Genomic DNA, 17,045 nt, shown 5'->3' with positions numbered 1-17,045 from the left:
GGCAGACAGGGGCTGAAGATTACCTCCTCCCCCTTCCAGGGCGCTGTAGCCAGCCCACGGCCGCCCCACAGCTGCTGCAGAGGACACAGGGAGATCCCAAAGCTTGTGAGGGGCTAACAAGGAGGGGACATGCATCAGGGGGGACCCTGCAAGGCTCCCTGGGGATGGGATGAGGGGATGGCAGCCCAAAACCCCAGGGGAAGCAGCAGGGGCTGCCCTGCATCCCTGGAACGTGGGGGATGGAGGTCCCAGCTCTGGGGTGGCTGGGTGCAGGACCAGCAGCCGCTGCTTCCCTGCCGCTCTGGTGTCCCCTCCGTGACAGCCATCTTGTCACCTGGGCATCACCTGGACGCTGCTTGACCACATGCCCACAGCACCAGCACGGGAGGAAGCCCCAAACCGCGGGGCTGCTGGCTGGGGGTCAGGGAGATGCCCTGCTCTGATCTCACGGAGCGCCCTTGGCTTGGAAAAACCCATTTTCTACCCAACCCTGCTGCAAAGAGCCTCGGATCCAAAACCTGTGCCCCCTTCCTCCTCCTCCTCCTGCAGGACCGGGACTTCATCATGACCTTCAATACCTCACTGCACCGCTCGTGGTGGATGGAGAACGGCCCTGGCTGCCTGGTGACGCCGGTGCTCAACTCCAACCTGGCGCCCGAGGACCACCACGTCATCACGGTCAGCGGCTGCCTGCTCGACTACCAGTACATCGAGGTGGTGAGCAGCGCCACGCAGATCTTCCTGGCGGTAAGGGCCCCTCTCCTCAGCCGGCACCCCAAAGCGGGGCTGGGAGACGGGGGGTGATGGGGCTGGGGGCAGCAGAGGCGCCGCGGTCCAGCTGGAGGTGCCCCCATCATCCAGGGAGGAGCAGACAGAGCCCTGCCAGCACCCCAGGGGTGCTGCCCACCCCAAAATTTGTCAGGTTTAGGGCTGGATGCTGCAGGGATTGAGGAATCACTCCCTGGGAACGAGCCGCTGGAACGTGCTGCCCGCTGGGAGGGAGGGTCCCCCTTGCCGGTGGCTGTCCCTCCCTGTGGGGAGGTGGGAACGGGACACGCCCGGGGGCAGAGCTCCCGAAAACAGAGCTTTAGGGGGAATTGGGGTCCCCAAAGGGGCTCCCGGCACCCTCTGTGGGGCGCCAGCCTGGCCCTCGTGCAGCTGAATCCATCCAGCCCTGCTGCACCCCAAACCAGCACCGGGATGGGCTCTGGCTGCTCCCAGCGCCCCCAGCTCACTCCCAGTGATCCCAGTTCACTCCCAGTGCTCTCCCAGCTCACTCCCAGTGCTCTCCCAGCTCACTCCCAGTGCTCTCCCAGCGCAGTCCCAGTGATCCCAGTTCATTCCCAGCGCCCCCAGCTCACTCCCAGTGCTCTCCCAGCTCACTCCCAGTGATCCCAGTTCATTCCCAGTGATCCCAGCGCAGTCCCAGTGATCCCAGTTCATTCCCAGTGCCTCCAGCTCACTCCCAGCGCCCCCAGCTCACTCCCAGCGCCCCCAGCTCACTCCCAGTGATCCCAGCTCACTCCCAGTGATCCCAGCTCATTCCCAGTGATCCCAGCTCAGTCCCAGTGATCCCAGCTCAGTCCCAGTGTGGCCCCCGCTCACTCCCAGTGTGGCCCCCGCTCACTCCCAGTGTGGCCCCCGCTCACTCCCAGTGCGCCCCCAGCTCACTCCCAGTGCGCCCCCAGCTCACTCCCAGTGATCCCAGTTCATTCCCAGTGCACCCCCAGCTCACTCCCAGTAATCCCAGTTCATTCCCAGTGCTCTCCCAGCTCACTCCCGGTGATCCCAGTTCACTCCCAGTGCTCTCCCAGCTCACTCCCGGTGATCCCAGTTCACTCCCAGTGCTCTCCCAGCTCACTCCCGGTGATCCCAGTTCACTCCCAGTGCTCTCCCAGCTCACTCCCGGTGATCCCAGTTCATTCCCAGTGCTCTCCCAGCGATCCCAGTTCATTCCCGGTGCCCCCATCTCACTCCCAGTGATCCCAGTTCATTCCCAGTGCACCCCCAGCTCGCTCCCAGTGATCCCAGTTCATTCCCAGTGCACCCCCAGCTCACTCCCAGTGATCCCAGTTCATTCTTAGTGCGCTCCCAGCTCACTCCCAGTGATCCCAGTTCATTCCCAGTGCCCCCAGCTCACTCCCAGGCTCCCCATCACCCCATAACCAACCTCTCCCTGTTTTTCCCCAGCTCTTCGGCTTCGTCTACGCCTGCTACGTCAGCAAAGTGTTCCTGGAGGAGGAGGACAGCTGTAAGTGCCTCGGCTGGGGGTGGCAGGGGGCACAAGGTCCTCTGCTGATGCCACCCTGAGCAGGGTGGCAGCTCCCAGCAGGGCCTGGGAAAGCAATGCATGGGTCCCAGAACGCTGAAGGAATCCCTTTAGTTGGGTTTTTTGCCCCAGTTTTCCATCCCTGGTGGGGCAGAGGTGCTGGGGTGTGATGGGGCAGCCGTCAGCTCCCTCCCCCCTTGACAGCCGCAGGGGCTTGGGGACACGGTGTCCCCCGGGCTGTGTCCCCACAGCCTCCCCACCGCCAGGTTTTCACCCCAAAACCACGGGAAAACAGCATTTTAGGCAAAGCGGAGTCTAACTTTTATCCCACCTGGATTACCTTGCCTGATCCAAGCCCGATCCCTACAAACGCCCCTCGGGAAGCGCCCCGGCCCCAATTAACCAGGTGGTCGAGGCTGTGCATTAAAAGCTCATCTGCTATTAATTAATTCCCACCAGCTGGCAGATGCTGGCAGCCCAGGCGGGCAGGGCTGTGCCACAGCCACCCGGATGCGCTCCTTCCCCGGGATCAGCACCGGGATCAGCACCGGGATCAGCATCCCACCCATGCCACGGCCCCACAGGTGGTCCCAGCCCAGCCCGGGGGTGCAGCATCCCATGTTTTCCCTCCTTTCCGTTGAAAAGAAACATCTCCGTGTGGAATTGGCCGCTGCCTGCGGGAATATCTCGTTTTCAGAAGGGTTTATCCAGCGCCAGCGGCTCGGGAGCGTGTTTGCATTCCCACAAACTCCCGCATCCAACACACTTTTAATATTAATGCTGCCTCAGCCCGGGATGCAAATGCATCTTTTTAATGGAATATCTTATTAGAGTTGGAAATGGATGGAAATGGCGTCAAAACCGAGAGCTGGCGGAATATTAAACCGGGAAGGGAAATATTCCGGGAGAGGGGGCTCTCCCCTGGAGCTCTCAGCTCTCGGACACGCACGGATAACCCACCCCAGAGTGGGATCCTGTTGGGTTTGGGGACTTAGGTGGTGCTGGAGATCCTGGAGAGGGTGGATTTCCCATCTTGGCCGCACCTGGAGCCCATCCCTGTGCTGGCTGTGCCGGGGAGCGGGATCAGCTCTGGGGAAACACGGGATGATCTCGGAGAAGTTGGGTGCCCGCAGAACCCCCAGGGCACCCCCAGGGCACCCCCAGGGCACCCCCAGGGCACCCGCAGCCACCCAGAGCTGCCCCGGCACCGCTCGGGATGAAGGGCCGGGCTCCGACACCGGGATCCTCCCGGGAATGGGCTCGGAGCGGGATGAGCCTCCAGGCTGGAAATCTCGGCAGTGAGAGCTGATCCATGGCGCCTGCAATCCCCGGCGGTGACAGCCCCAAACGAGCGCTGATTCCCCCATAATTCTCCTTAAGTGCCCGCTCCGCGAACAGCGGGAGGGAATTTCTCCCTTTGTCCAGCGGCAGCGCCGGGGCTGTGCTGGGAAGGAGAAGGAACCGCCGGGATCTCGGGATTTGCTCCGGCTCCTTTCCTGCCTTTCTCAGCCGTGTTTTCCCGGGATGCTGCCGCGATCCCGGCTGCTGTTCCCTGGATGCAGCCCCGGCCGGGAAGCTGCTGTGCCTCCCTGGGTGCTCCATTTGAGGCTGCCCAGAGAGGCTGCGGAGTCTCCTTCCCTGGGGGTATCCCAGAGCCGGCGGGATAGAATTCCAAGTGCGCTGGGGGACCCTGCTTGAGCGGGGGCGTTGGACTGGGTGACCACCAGTGGTCACTTCCGACCTGATGCGGTTTGTGATTCTGATTCATTCCCCTGGGCGGTGCCACCACCCGGGATGCGGCGCTGCCCCGGGATGCTGCGGGCACTCAGGGTCACAGAATCCCGGAACGGTTTGGGTTGGAAGGGACCTTAAATCCCACCCAGTGCCACTTCAGGGACACCTCCCACTGTGCCAGGCTGCTCCAGCCCCAGTGTCCAGCCTGGCCTTGGGCACTGCCAGGGATCCAGGGGCAGCCCCAGCTGCTCTGGCAATTCCATGCCAGCCCCTGCCCACCCTGCCAGGGAACAATTCCTGCCCAAGATCCCACCCAGCCCTGCCCTCTGGCACTGGGAAGCCATTCCCTGGCTCCTGGCCCTGAATCCCTTGTCCCCAGTCCCTCTGCACCTCTCCTGGAGCCCCTTCAGGCCCTGCAAGGGGCTCGCAGCTCTCCCAGCTCCACTCTGGGATGTTGGATTTTCCTGGGATGCTGAGTTTTGCTGTTCCCCGTCCCACGGCTGCCACGGGGTGCAGGGAATGTCCCCGCTGCCCTTCCCAGCTCACCCCACTCCTCTCCCGGCTCTTCCCAGTTGACTTCATCGGCGGCTTTGACTCCTACGGGTACCAGGCACCACAGAAGACGTCGCACCTGCAGCTACAGCCGCTCTACACGTGAGTCCCGGGGGGCTCGGGGGGTGCTCAGGGGCTGCTCAGGGGTGCGGCACCCCCTCAAGGTGCCCCACGGCGCTGTCACAGCTCAGATTCGGGGCTGTGCATCCTCACCACAAAGCCCGAGGCTCCATCCGGGCAGGGCCGGGCACCTCCTGCCCGCGGTTTGTGTTTTGCTGGGTTTTGTTCGCTGAGCTTCACCCGGGGGAGCAGCCGCTCCCCAGATAAGCGCAGCCGACTCTTCCTCCCTCTCCCTGCCCGATAAACACTCCAGCGAGATAAGGCTCGGGATCTAAAGGGATTAACCTCGTGCAGGCTCTGCCCGCTGCCAAAAATTAATTACATTTTCAGCCTCGTATGCAAATTCAAGGGCAGGCGGTGCCATTAGGGAGGCAAAGAGGGGCTGGAGCGGCACAAACCCGTCGGTGACAGTGCTGGGCCCGCCCTGGGGACGCTGACAGGTCCCGTGGGTGGCGGCGAGCACCCAGGGGTGCTGTGCACAGAGCTGGGCCCGCCCCGGGACCCCCCAGCCCCGCGGTCCGGACGGGGACAGGGACGGTGGCATTGGCACTCCCGGTGCCAGCAGCCACAGCCTGGGGGCCACTGAGGTGTCCTTCCCCCCACGCCCAGCTGGGTGCCACCCTCGGGGGACCCCGGAGCGCTGTCCCACGGACGGGACGCGGCCCCCGTGTCCCTTCAGCCCTGCCTGGGTGGGACGGGGCAAAGCCACCGTGGGCAGAGGGGCGAGGGGACCCCATCCTGACCCCCCGCGTCACCCTCCAGGGGCACAGGGGCTGCCAGGGGGTGCTGCGGGCCCGGCACTCCCCGATGGCTGCGGGACGGGTGCTGAAAGCAGCAGGATTTGGAGAAACCGGCTGAAAACTCGATTTTAAGTGGTGGGAACAGCAAATTTAGGTACCCAGGGGACACAACGGCTGATGGCAGGGAAAGCTGGGGCTGTGTCACCAGGCTGGGGACACCTCGGGCCCTGGGCGGGTCCCTGTCCCTGATTCTGGGACGTTGCACCCTCCCCGCACCCTCTGCCCCGCCCGGTGCCCCCCCGGCACTCCCCCAGCTGCCCGGGGCCCGGCGTGGGGACAGCAGGACACTGTCACCGCTCTGCCACCCCCGCAGCTCGGGAATGGCCCAGCGGCTAATCAGGGTCTAATTAATGCAGTTGTCACTTCCGGCCCAGGTCGGGAACTCGGGGACACCCCTGTCCCCAAAGTGGGGTCCTGTGGTGGCTCACGGGGGGCACGGGGGTCCCGCTGCCCCTGTCACCAGCGAGGGGACAAACAAGGGGCTGGCCTGGCTCTGGGGGGTGCCTGAGGTCACCCGTGTCCCCAGGGCCAGCAGGGCTGCGGCCCCGGCAATTAAAGCTCGTTCCACAGTTTCTAATTAGCCATGACTGAATTAACGGCGGCGTGGGGAGGTCCGGGAATAATTACGAGAACAATAGAAGTAGTTATAGCATCGTTATTATTATTATTATTATCATTATTATTATTATTATCATCATTATCATTATCAACGACAACAATAATAAGGAAAACCCGTGATACAACAACGGTTTAATAATTGAAATTAAGACAAATACAACAACAAGAATCATAGTAACAGTAGTGGTAATAGTTGTAGTAGCAACTGTATTATTATTACTAATAATAACAATAATAATGGTAATAATAGGGAAAACCTGTGGGGTAACAACGGTTTGATAGTTGCAATGAAATAAAATAAAACAAAATAAAATAAAATAAAATAAAATAACAAGAATAATAGTAATAGCGATCATAGTAGTAACAGCAGTAGGAGGAGTTGTGCTGTTATTATCAATAGAAGTAATAATACCAAATAACAGTACCAATAATAGGGAGAACTCGTGGGGTAACAACGGTTTATTCATTGAAATTAAAAAATATCATGACAGGAATAATAGTGGTAGTAGTAGTAATAGCAACAACTGCATTATCGCTAATAATAACAGCAACAATAAAATAATTACTAATAATGGTAACAACGACAATAATGATAACGATGATGATAATAATAATAATAAAAATAATAAAAATAATAGTAACAGACACAACGAGAAGAGAGAGGAATAAACCCAAGCAAACCGTGTCCCCATGTGAGGGGACACCAGCCCTGCTCCCCAGCCTGGCCCCAGCCGCTCTCTGACATTTTTGGGATTGGAAGGAGAGCGATGGCCCCGTGAGAGCCCCCCGGCAGGTCCCTGTGCCCCCCTGAGCCCCCGGCAGGTCCCTGTCCCCCCCCGAGCCCCCCCGGCAGGTCCCTGTGCCCCCCTGAGCCCCCGGCAGGTCCCTGTGCCCCCCTGAGCCCCCGGCAGGTCCCTGTCCCCCCCTGTCCCCCCCGGCAGGTCCCTGTGCCCCCCTGTCCCCCCCGGCAGGTCCCTGTCCCCCCCCTGTCCCCCCCGGCAGGTCCCTGTGCCCCCCTGAGCCCCCGGCAGGTCCCTGTGCCCCCCTGAGCCCCCGGCAGGTCCCCTGTGCCCCCCTGAGCCCCCGGCAGGTCCCTGTCCCCCCCCTGAGCCCCCCCGGCAGGTCCCTGTCCCCCCCTGTCCCCCCCGGCAGGTCCCTGTGCCCCCCTGTCCCCCCCGGCAGGTCCCTGTGCCCCCCCTGTCCCCCCCCGGCAGGTCCCTGTGCCCCCCCTGAGCCCCCCCGGCAGGTCCCTGTCCCCCCCCTGTCCCCCCGGCAGGTCCCTGTGCCCCCCCTGAGCCCCCCCGGCAGGTCCCTGTCCCCCCCCCGAGCCCCCCCGGCAGGTCCCTGTGCCCCCCTGAGCCCCCCGGCAGGTCCCTGTGCCCCCCTCTCCCCCCCGGCAGGTCCCTGTGCCCCCCTGAGCCCCCGGCAGGTCCCTGTCCCCCCCCTGTCCCCCCCGGCAGGTCCCTGTCCCCCCCCTGAGCCCCCCGCAGGTCCCTGTCCCCCCCTGAGCCCCCCGGCAGGTCCCTGTGCCCCCCTGACCCCCCCGGCAGGTCCCTGTGCCCCCCTGAGCCCCCCGCAGGTCCCTGTCCCCCCCCTGAGCCCCCCGGCAGGTCCCTGTGCCCCCCTGAGCCCCCGGCAGGTCCCTGTGCCCCCCTGAGCCCCCCGCAGGTCCCTGTCCCCCCCCTGAGCCCCCCGGCAGGTCCCTGTGCCCCCCTGACCCCCCCGGCAGGTCCCTGTCCCCCCCCTGAGCCCCCCGGCAGGTCCCTGTCCCCCCCCTGAGCCCCCGGCAGGTCCCTGTCCCCCCCTGTCCCCCCCGGCAGGTCCCTGTCCCCCCCCTGAGCCCCCGGCAGGTCCCTGTGCCCCCCCTGAGCCCCCGGCAGGTCCCTGTGCCCCCCCTGAGCCCCCGGCAGGTCCCTGTCCCCCCCTGTCCCCCCCGGCAGGTCCCTGTCCCCCCCCTGAGCCCCCCGGCAGGTCCCTGTCCCCCCCTGTCCCCCCCTGAGCCCCCGGCAGGTCCCTGTCCCCCCCCTGAGCCCCCGGCAGGTCCCTGTGCCCCCCCTGTCCCCCCCGGCTGGTCCCTGTCCCCCCCTGAGCCCCCGGCAGGTCCCTGTCCCCCCCTGAGCCCCCGGCAGGTCCCTGTCCCCCCCCTGAGCCCCCCGCAGGTCCCTGTCCCCCCCCGCACCCCCCGGCCGTGACTCCTCGTCCCCCCGTGGGGACCGTGCTGGGCTCGGTCCCACCCGCTCCTCTCCCGTCTTTTTCCAGCTCCGGATAACCGGGATCCAGCGGCGCCAGGACCCCCCCGGAGCCACCCCCCCGGCGCGGGGGGAGCACCACGGCGAGCCCCCCGTCCCCTCCCGCCTCCTGCAGCCCGGAACGTCCCAAAACCGGCGCCGGGAGCTGCGCAGCCACCCCCAGGGAGCCCGAGCCACGCCGGATGCGGGGCTGGACGCGGGGACGCGCGGGGGGAGGCGGCAGCGCTCGCAGGACGCCGTCTCCTTCTGTGTCTCCCAGCCTGGATTGTCCTCGGAGCAGCGGGGCCCTGCCAGGAGGGGAGCGGGACTGGTTTGGAGCCGGCTGGGACTGGGACTGGGACTGGGACTGGGACAGCCGGGCACAGAGAGCAGCGCCGCTCCCCGCGGGGCTGGGACGATTCCCCGGAACTCTGGATCTGGGGCTCAGACTGCCTCCAAAAAAACGGGGATTTGGCTCCCAGCAGGAGTTTTCCAGCCCCCCACGCTTGGATGAAGCAGCGTTGAAGGGGCTCGGTCTGGGATGCTCCGAGGAGTTGGATCCGTCCATCAGCATCGCCTCGACCCCCAAATTTGGGGACATTGGGGGACCCACAGGACCCCGAAATCCCCCTGTACCCCCCCTCCCTCCACATTTTGGGGGCCTTGCTCCGACCTGGGAATAGCGACACTGCTTCCTGGCTGTTTGAACGGATCTGATGAATGTTTGGGGTTGCTTTGGGATTTTTTTTTTTTAATCATCTCTTCGGGTTTTTATTTAATTTAAAGTGCCTGAGTAGACTCTGGCTGAGCTGGGCCCCCCCAAGGCCGACACCGTGCCTTCAGCATCGCTGGGAACCCTCCAGAGCCCCCCAAAACCTCGCCCAGGGCTGGGGGGAGCCTCCCCTGGTCCCTTCACCCATGGGGGGCTCGGTGCCAAATCAGCTCCAGCGGCACAGGGACATCGGCACGAGGGGAAGGATTTTTTGGGGGGTGCAGGGGATGTGTGGGGTGGGCTGGGCAGGGGTTCTTTGCAGAAGGAAGATCAGCTGGGAAGGAAAAGCCTTGGAAGAAACTGGAAGGAGAAAAAGGAGTTCCCTGCAGCGTCCCAGCTCGCCGCAACCTCCTCGGTCTCCTTTCTGTGGGATGCGGCTCCCCCGGGATCCCTGGATCTGGCCCGAAGCCCACCCTGCGCCCCTGGGAGCTGCGATTTCCCACGGATTTCACCTCCCAGCTGTGTCTCCTCCAGTCCCGGGGGAATTTTTTACCCTGGAAAGGATTTTTGGCCCTTCCCAATGAGGAGCTGTGGAAGAACCACCGCCCGGAGCTGGGATGGGCTGAGCCCCCCACAGCCCCCCAACACCTGCAGCCAAGCTGTGAACTCTACAGGCAATAATTTTTCCACCTTTCCCCCCTCTTTTCTCCAAGGAAAATCCTGTTTCTCCAGGCAGTGCATCCCCCTCGTCCCCCAGAACATATCCTCATCCCCAAGCCCCAGGGCCAGCAGCATCTTTGGGGTTTATTTTCCTCTCCAGGACCAAGGATGCTCCGATGGGATGGGATGGGATGGGATGGGATGGGATGGGATGGACAGGCAGCCACTCCCCTTTCCCCAACCTTTCCCAAACCCAGCAGGAAGAGCTCCCTGGCATTAAAACTCTCGGGAAGAGCCTCCCTTCGCGGGGCTCCACAGGAGCCGGGCACGGCGCCCCGGGACCTTGGGTGTTTCTGTTCCGTTGGCTTGGTTTTCTATGAGCCCGTCTTTGTAACGTGAACCGAGGATTTCTTTTCTATTCTGTAATTATAAAAGTCAAAGGAAAGTTTCAGCGGGTGCTGTTCTGCTTCCGGGCACTTCCCTTCCCTGCGCCCCTCGCGTGATTAAAAGGCTGGGGTGGGGCTTTTCTAAATTTTTTAAAATTTTGCTCTTTTTCCTGGCAAAAACTCCCTCCTTAGGGCTCTGAATTGCCCAGATTTCCCTATTTTTTATCATGGAATGGTTTGGGTGGGAAGAGGCCTTAAAGTTCATCCCATCCCACCCCTGCCATGGGCAGGGACACCTCCCACTGTGCCAGGCTGCTCCAGCCCCAATGTCCAGCCTGGCCTTGGGCACTGCCAGGGATCCAGGGGCAGCCACAGCTGCTCTGGCAATTCCATGCCAGCCCCTGCCCACCCTGCCAGGGAACAATTCCTTCCCAAGATCCCACCCAGCCCTGCCCTCTGGCACTGGGAAGCCATTGCCTGGCTCCTGGCCCTGAATCCCTTGTCCCCAGTCCCTCTGCAGCTCTCCTGGAGCCCCTTTAGGCCCTGCAAGGGGCTCGCAGCTCTCCCTGGAGCCTTCTCCTCTCCAGCTGAGCACCCCCAGCTCTGCCAGCCTGGCTCCAGAGGGGCTCCAGCCCTGCAGCAGCTCCGTGGATTCCTCTGGACTCTCTCCAGCAGCTCCACGTCCTTGATTTTGGGGGCTCCAGGGCTGGGGCAGCTCGGCAGGTGGGGTCATTCCATGGCCACAGCGCTCCAGCACCCCATGGACACCCAGCCGGGAGGGAGGAGCGAACCCGTTCTCCAGCCCACACCCCCGGATCTGCCTCTTCCCGAACATCCTCCCGCTGCCCGGCCCGGGCACGCCAGGAATTCCTGCAGCAGCAGCGGAGCCGCAGCCTTCGGCCTCGCTGTGCCCGTGCTCCGCCTCCTGTGTCCCGGGAAGAGCAGGAGGGCACCAAGCTGGAGGCTGGAATAGGCTCCCTGAAGTGGTTTCCCTTTAAAACCTTTAATTGTGGGAGACAACTTTGGGGTTTATAACCGCTGGGTTGGTTTTACAGCCGGAATCGTCTTTTGAGAGGAGCAGGGGGAATTCTGTAGAATAAACGCGGGGCAAAAGGTGTCCCAGATGCCACCTGTGCCGTGTGATGTCCCCACCCTGCTCCCATCTGAGCCGCGACACGGCTGCGGCATCCCAAAAAACCATCAGGGCACCCCAAATTTAAAAATCCGGTGAGTGTGGGCATTGTAATGACACGCACAGGAGGGTCTGGGGGTCTCACTCTGAACCGATCCCTCCCCACAGCCCCTGTCCCCTGTCCCCAGCCCCTGTCCCCTGTCCCCAGCCCCTGTCCCCTGTCCACAGCCCTGTCCCCTCCCCACAGCCCCTGTCCCCTCCCTACAGCCCCTGTCCCCTGTCCCCAGCCCCTGTCCCCTGTCCACAGCCCTGTCCCCTCCCCACAGCCCCTGTCCCCTCCCTACAGCCCTGTCCCCTCCCCACAGCCCCTGTCCCCTCCCCACAGCCCCTGTCCCCTGTCCACAGCCCCTGTCCCCTGTCCACAGCCCTGTCCCCTCCCCACAGCCCTGTCCCCTCCCCACAGCCCCTGTCCCCTCCCCACAGCCCCTGTCCCCTGTCCACAGCCCCTGTCCCCTGTCCACAGCCCTGTCCCCTCCCTACAGCCCTGTCCCCTCCCCACAGCCCCTGTCCCCTCCCTACAGCCCTGTCCCCTCCCCACAGCCCCTGTCCCCTCCCACAGCCCTGTCCCCTCCCTACAGCCCCTGTCCCCTGTCCACAGCCCCTGTCCCCTGTCCACAGCCCTGTCCCCTCCCCACAGCCCCTGTCCCCTCCCACAGCCCTGTCCCCTCCCCACAGCCCCTGTCCCCTCCCCACAGCCCCTGTCCCCTCCCACAGCCCTGTCCCCTCCCTACAGCCCCTGTCCCCTGTCCACAGCCCTGTCCCCTCCCCACAGCCCCTGTCCCCTCCCCACAGCCCCTGTCCCCTGTCCACAGCCCCTGTCCCCTGTCCACAGCCCTGTCCCCTCCCTACAGCCCTGTCCCCTCCCCACAGCCCCTGTCCCCTCCCACAGCCCTGTCCCCTCCCCACAGCCCCTGTCCCATCCCCACAGCCCCTGTCCCCTCCCCACAGCCCTGTCCCCTCCCTACAGCCCCTGTCCCCTGTCCACAGCCCCTGTCCCCTCCCCACAGCCCCTGTCCCCTCCCCACAGCCCCTGTCCCCTCCCACAGCCCTGTCCCCTCCCTACAGCCCCTGTCCCCTGTCCACAGCCCTGTCCCCTCCCACAGCCCTGTCCCCTCCCCACAGCCCCTGTCCCCTCCCTACAGCCCCTGTCCCCTGTCCACAGCCCCTGTCCCCTCCCCACAGCCCCTGTCCCCTCCCCACAGCCCCTGTCCCCTGTCCACAGCCCCTGTCCCCTCCCCACAGCCCCTGTCCCCTCCTCACAGCCCCTGTCCCCTGTCCACAGCCCTGTCCCCTCCCCACAGCCCCTGTCCCCTCCCCACAGCCCCTGTCCCCTCCCCACAGCCCCTGTCCCCTGTCCACAGCCCCTGTCCCATCCCCACAGCCCTGTCCCCTCCCCACAGCCCCTGTCCCCTCCCCACAGCCCCTGTCCCCTGTCCACAGCCCTGTCCCCTCCCCACAGCCCCTGTCCCCTCCCCACAGCCCCTGTCCCCTCCCCACAGCCCTGTCCCCTCCCTACAGCCCCTGTCCCCTGTCCACAGCCCCTGTCCCCTCCCACAGCCCCTGTCCCCTCCCCACAGCCCTGTCCCCTCCCTACAGCCCTGTCCCCTCCCACAGCCCCTGTCCCCTGTCCACAGCCCCTGTCCCCTCCCCACAGCCCTGTCCCCTCCCCACAGCCCCTGTCCCCTCCCCACAGCCCCTGTCCCCTCCCTACAGCCCCTGTCCCCTCCCACAGCCCCTGTCCCCTGTCCACAGCCCTGTCCCCTCCCTACAGCCCCTGTCCCCTGTCCACAGCCCCTGTCCCCTCCCCACAGCCCCTGTCCCCTGTCCACAGCCCCTGTCCCCTGTCCACAGCCCTGTCCCCTCCCACAGCCCCTGTCCCCTCCCTACAGCCCCTGTCCCCTCCCACAGCCCTGTCCCCTCCCACAGCCCCTGTCCCCTGTCCACAGCCCTGTCCCCTCCCCACAGCCCCTGTCCCCTGTCCACAGCCCCTGTCCCCTCCCACAGCCCCTGTCCCCTGTCCACAGCCCCTGTCCCCTCCCCACAGCCCCTGTCCCCTCCCACAGCCCCTGTCCCCTCCCCACAGCCCCTGTCCCCTGTCCACAGCCCCTGTCCCCTCCCTACAGCCCCTGTCCCCTCCCCACAGCCCTGTCCCCTCCCCACAGCCCCTGTCCCCTGTCCCCAGCCCCTGTCCCCTCCCACAGCCCCTGTCCCCTCCCCACAGCCCTGTCCCCTCCCTACAGCCCCTGTCCCCTCCCCACAGCCCTGTCCCCTCCCTGCCGGGGCTGAGCTGTAATTACCGAGTCTGAGCAGCGCCCAAGAACCCCCAGCGTGGCCGTAAACAGGAAGGGCAGGAAGAAAAACGAGCTGATTTGAAGAAAAACGAGCTGATTTTCTTCCATCCCAACCCCGGCAAAGAAACGGCGGAGGAGCAACAAAGGATGAATTTTCCCTCCCGCAGCCGCCGGAGCCCGGCGAGGCACAGATGTTAAGGAGGAAAAAAGCCGCTTTCACAGCTGCCAACAAAGGCATAGAGACGCTTTTCAGGGGCTCGGGGATGTGCGGATCCAGCTGGGGCGCTCCTAGGTGTGCTGAGTTCCAGGGAAACGGGAGCCGAGGGGAGCGAGGCCGGGGGATGCAGAGGGGGAATGGAACAGCGATGGGTCCGCCTTGGCTCCCGGTGCTCAATCGAGTAAGGGACACGTTCGGGGTTTTGTTCTTCCCTCTTTGGCTCCATAGCAAGGAGGGATGGTTCTCCAGGGGTCCCTGCCAGGTGCGAGATGTGACAACCCCAAGGACACCCTCCTGAAAGCACATCAGCCATGACACGGCGTGGGGGGGAGGCCCCGGAATCCCCAGCCCTTCGTCCCTAGAGGAATGCTCTGGGCAGGGCTCCCGTCACCTCCGGCCCCCGCTGGAAGGTGACAGCGGACAGGCGTTCACGCAGGCGAGCCCAGGAGCTGGCAGGGCGATGGCCTCAGAAACGTGACCGTTTTGGGGCTGTTGTTTTCTCTCTTAGCTGGGGACACAGCAGGAAGGTGCAGGGAGCAGATAGCTGCGCCCTGGGAAGGGCCCCGGGGCCACCCCGGGACAGCTCCTTGTCACCCTCTGCAGAGTGACGAGGGCGATTTGGAGAGATTAAACACCAGTAAATAAAGTCTGGGGAAGCTGGAAGTGAAGAGTGGGGCTGGGGACTGGGAAACCTTCTGGCTGCGAGACCAATACTGCAAAATTAGAGAGTCACGGAACATCCTGAGCTGAAGGGACCCCAAGGACCATCCAGGCCAGCCCCAGGCCCTGCCCAGACACCCCAAATCCCGCCCTGGGCACCCCTGGCAGCGCTGCCCAAAGGCTCCTGGAGCTCTGGCAGCCTCGGGGCCGTGCCCATTCCCTGGGGAGCCTGGGCAGTGCCCGGCACCCTCGTGAGTCCCCGCTCACCCCTTGCTCCTGTGTGAGCTCTGCTGCCCTGTGACTCTGCTCCAGTAACGGTAAATATTTTCCAGTACACACAGATATCCCAATAAATAGCTCTGTCTGCAGGGGAAGGATCCTCTGGTCTCGATGGCGTGCTCCAGCCCAGCTTGGCTCTGGAGATGGTGATAGAAAAAGAGGAAAAGCGACTTTTTGCAAGGAGAGAGTGGAAGGAAAAGGGGAAAGGTTTTAAACTAAAAGAGATTTAGATGAGATGTTAGGAGGAAATTCCTCCCTGGGAAGGTGGGCAGGGGCTGGCACGGAATTGCCAGAGCAGCTGGGGCTGCCCCTGGATCCCTGGCAGTGCCCAAGGCCAGGCTGGACATTGGGGCTGGGAGCAGCCTGGGACAGTGGGAGGTGTCCCTGCCAGGGCAGGGGTGGCACTGGGTGGGATTTAAGTTCCCTTCCAATCCAAACCATTCCGTGATTCCATGATCCTGTTAGAGCAGCAGGAGGAAGCCGGAGCATCCCTCTCCCATCTGCAGCCCGAGGAAGGGCTGATGCAATGCAAATGAGGAGCAGGGAGCTGGCAGAGGGAAATCACTCCCCAGAAACGCAATCAGGCCGTGGGGCTGTGAGGAGAAGTCATGCGGACAGGAGGGCAGGAGGCTTCCAGAGGGCTGAGTCACGTAATTGCTGTTGAGAAAATCCAGCCCCGATGTCTTCAATGATAACAAACAAGCTGGAAAGCTTAATCAGCCTCCTGCTTCGGAGCGCTAATGACGGAATTTGGGACAAGGAACGGACCGGGGTGGGGGATGACCCCAAAGAGGGGAGTCTCACATCCCACTGAGGAGGCAGCATTTGGGGACAAGGTGGCACCGGTGGGTGGGAAGTGTCCCCAGGCAGCGTCTGCCTCCCTCACCCAGCGGGCACCAGCAGTGGAGGGGCCCCTGTGTCCCACCCACCCCTCCTGGGGCCCACAGAGCAGCTGTAGGGCTGTAGGCATCCAGCTCGGATTTTGGGGTGACCTAGCGAGACCTCACACAGGGACAGCCCTGGCTGGGGCTGGCCTGGGGTGTTTGGAGGCACAGACGGGGCAGGTGAGCTGCCCTGAGCAGGGACAAGGCTCTGCCAGGACCTGGCCATGGATCCTGCAGCTCCTTCCCAGCTGGATCTCGACCACGGGGACAGCGGTCACTCAGCGGGGACAGCACAGCCACCTCCCCTCTGGGACGAAGGTGCCACCACCTGAACCCTCCTCTGTGAAGCTACAGGAACGTTCAGATCCCAGCAGCTCCCGGCTCTGAGCTCCATCCAGCTGCTGTCCCCACAGCTCACCCCTCGCCCGTCTGCAAGGGGAGCGGCTCTCGCACCCCAGCTGCACCTTTTAACCCTTCGGGGTCTCTCCCCGCTCCTGTTTTCTCTCCCCACGATCCCTGCAGGGTTTGGCAGCCGGCTCAAAGGGCTGCTGGAAGGGTGGGAATGCGAGCAGAGCTGTGACACGTCTCGGCAGCGAGGACGGGGGGAAAACCCCAGCGGTTTTTAAACCGAACGCGAATTTCCTTTTTCCTGGTTTACAGCTCTGGCGGGTGTTTGTGTGGCTGCTGCTCCTGCAGGTTCCTCAGCTCCATCCTCATTTTTACTGTGGCAGAGGGGCACTCACGGATCCTTCCCAACGACACTCGACCCCCTGTGCCTGCCAAAACCAAAAATCATTTGTCTGCCAAACGTTTTCCCCCCAAAAAAACCATTCCTTGCTGCCTGGGCCCTGGGGAAAACACCTTCTTGACCCCACAGAGTGAGAAGAAGTCCCATGTGTCTCTTATCCTGGATTCAGCCTATTATGGATCCCATAAATCCATCCTGGGGTTATCTTCACTTCTCCGGGGCTGTTTCTCAGCCTCTGGCTGTCTCCTGCTGTGGCACAGGGGAGGAGGGACAGCAGAGCACATCACCGGGATCACAGAACCGGGGAACGGTTTGGGTTGGGAGGGGCCTTAAAAATCACCTGAATCCAACCCCCCTGCCATGACAGGGACACCTCCCACTGTGCCAGGCCGCTCCAGCCCCAATGTCCAGCCTGGCCTTGGGCACTGCCAGGGATCCAGGGGCAGCCCCAGCTGCTCTGGCAATTCCATGCCAGCCCCTGCCCACCCTGCCAGGGAACAATTCCTTCCCAAGATCCCACCCAGCCCTGCCCTCTGGCACTGGGAAGCCATTGCCTGGGTCCTGGCCCTGAATCCCTTGGAAACATTCCCTCTGCACCTTTCTTGTAGCTCCTTCAGGTACGGGAAGGTCACAATTTGGTCACCCCAAATCTTCTCTTCTCCAGGCTGGACAATCCCAGCTCTCCCAGCCTTTCC

The 17,045-nt window shown here is 63.5% G+C and overlaps 1 protein-coding gene across 2 annotated transcripts in view; it reads left to right on the top strand.

Moving 5' to 3' along the window:
• Window positions 1-10,144, top strand: part of NKAIN1 (sodium/potassium transporting ATPase interacting 1) — a 37,854-nt gene extending 27,710 nt beyond the window's left edge. The window contains exons 4-7 of one of the 2 annotated variants that reach the window (XM_032132607.1): window positions 550-747; window positions 2,191-2,251; window positions 4,576-4,657; window positions 8,353-10,144. In XM_032132607.1, the coding sequence (XP_031988498.1) occupies window positions 550-747; window positions 2,191-2,251; window positions 4,576-4,657; window positions 8,353-8,362 (351 nt within the window). In that variant the 3' untranslated portion in view covers window positions 8,363-10,144. Of the gene's footprint in view, window positions 1-549; window positions 748-2,190; window positions 2,252-2,728; window positions 4,178-4,575; window positions 4,658-8,352 lie in introns of those variants that run through there. The other variant, XM_032132606.1, reaches the window with a different exon arrangement.
• Window positions 10,145-17,045: the final 6,901 nt, after the last annotated feature.

This window comes from Corvus moneduloides, chromosome 23, assembly GCF_009650955.1.
Source record: "Corvus moneduloides isolate bCorMon1 chromosome 23, bCorMon1.pri, whole genome shotgun sequence".
In the NCBI taxonomy this organism is placed as follows: Eukaryota; Metazoa; Chordata; class Aves; order Passeriformes; family Corvidae; genus Corvus; species Corvus moneduloides.
This window is presented reverse-complemented; position numbering and strand designations above follow the sequence as displayed.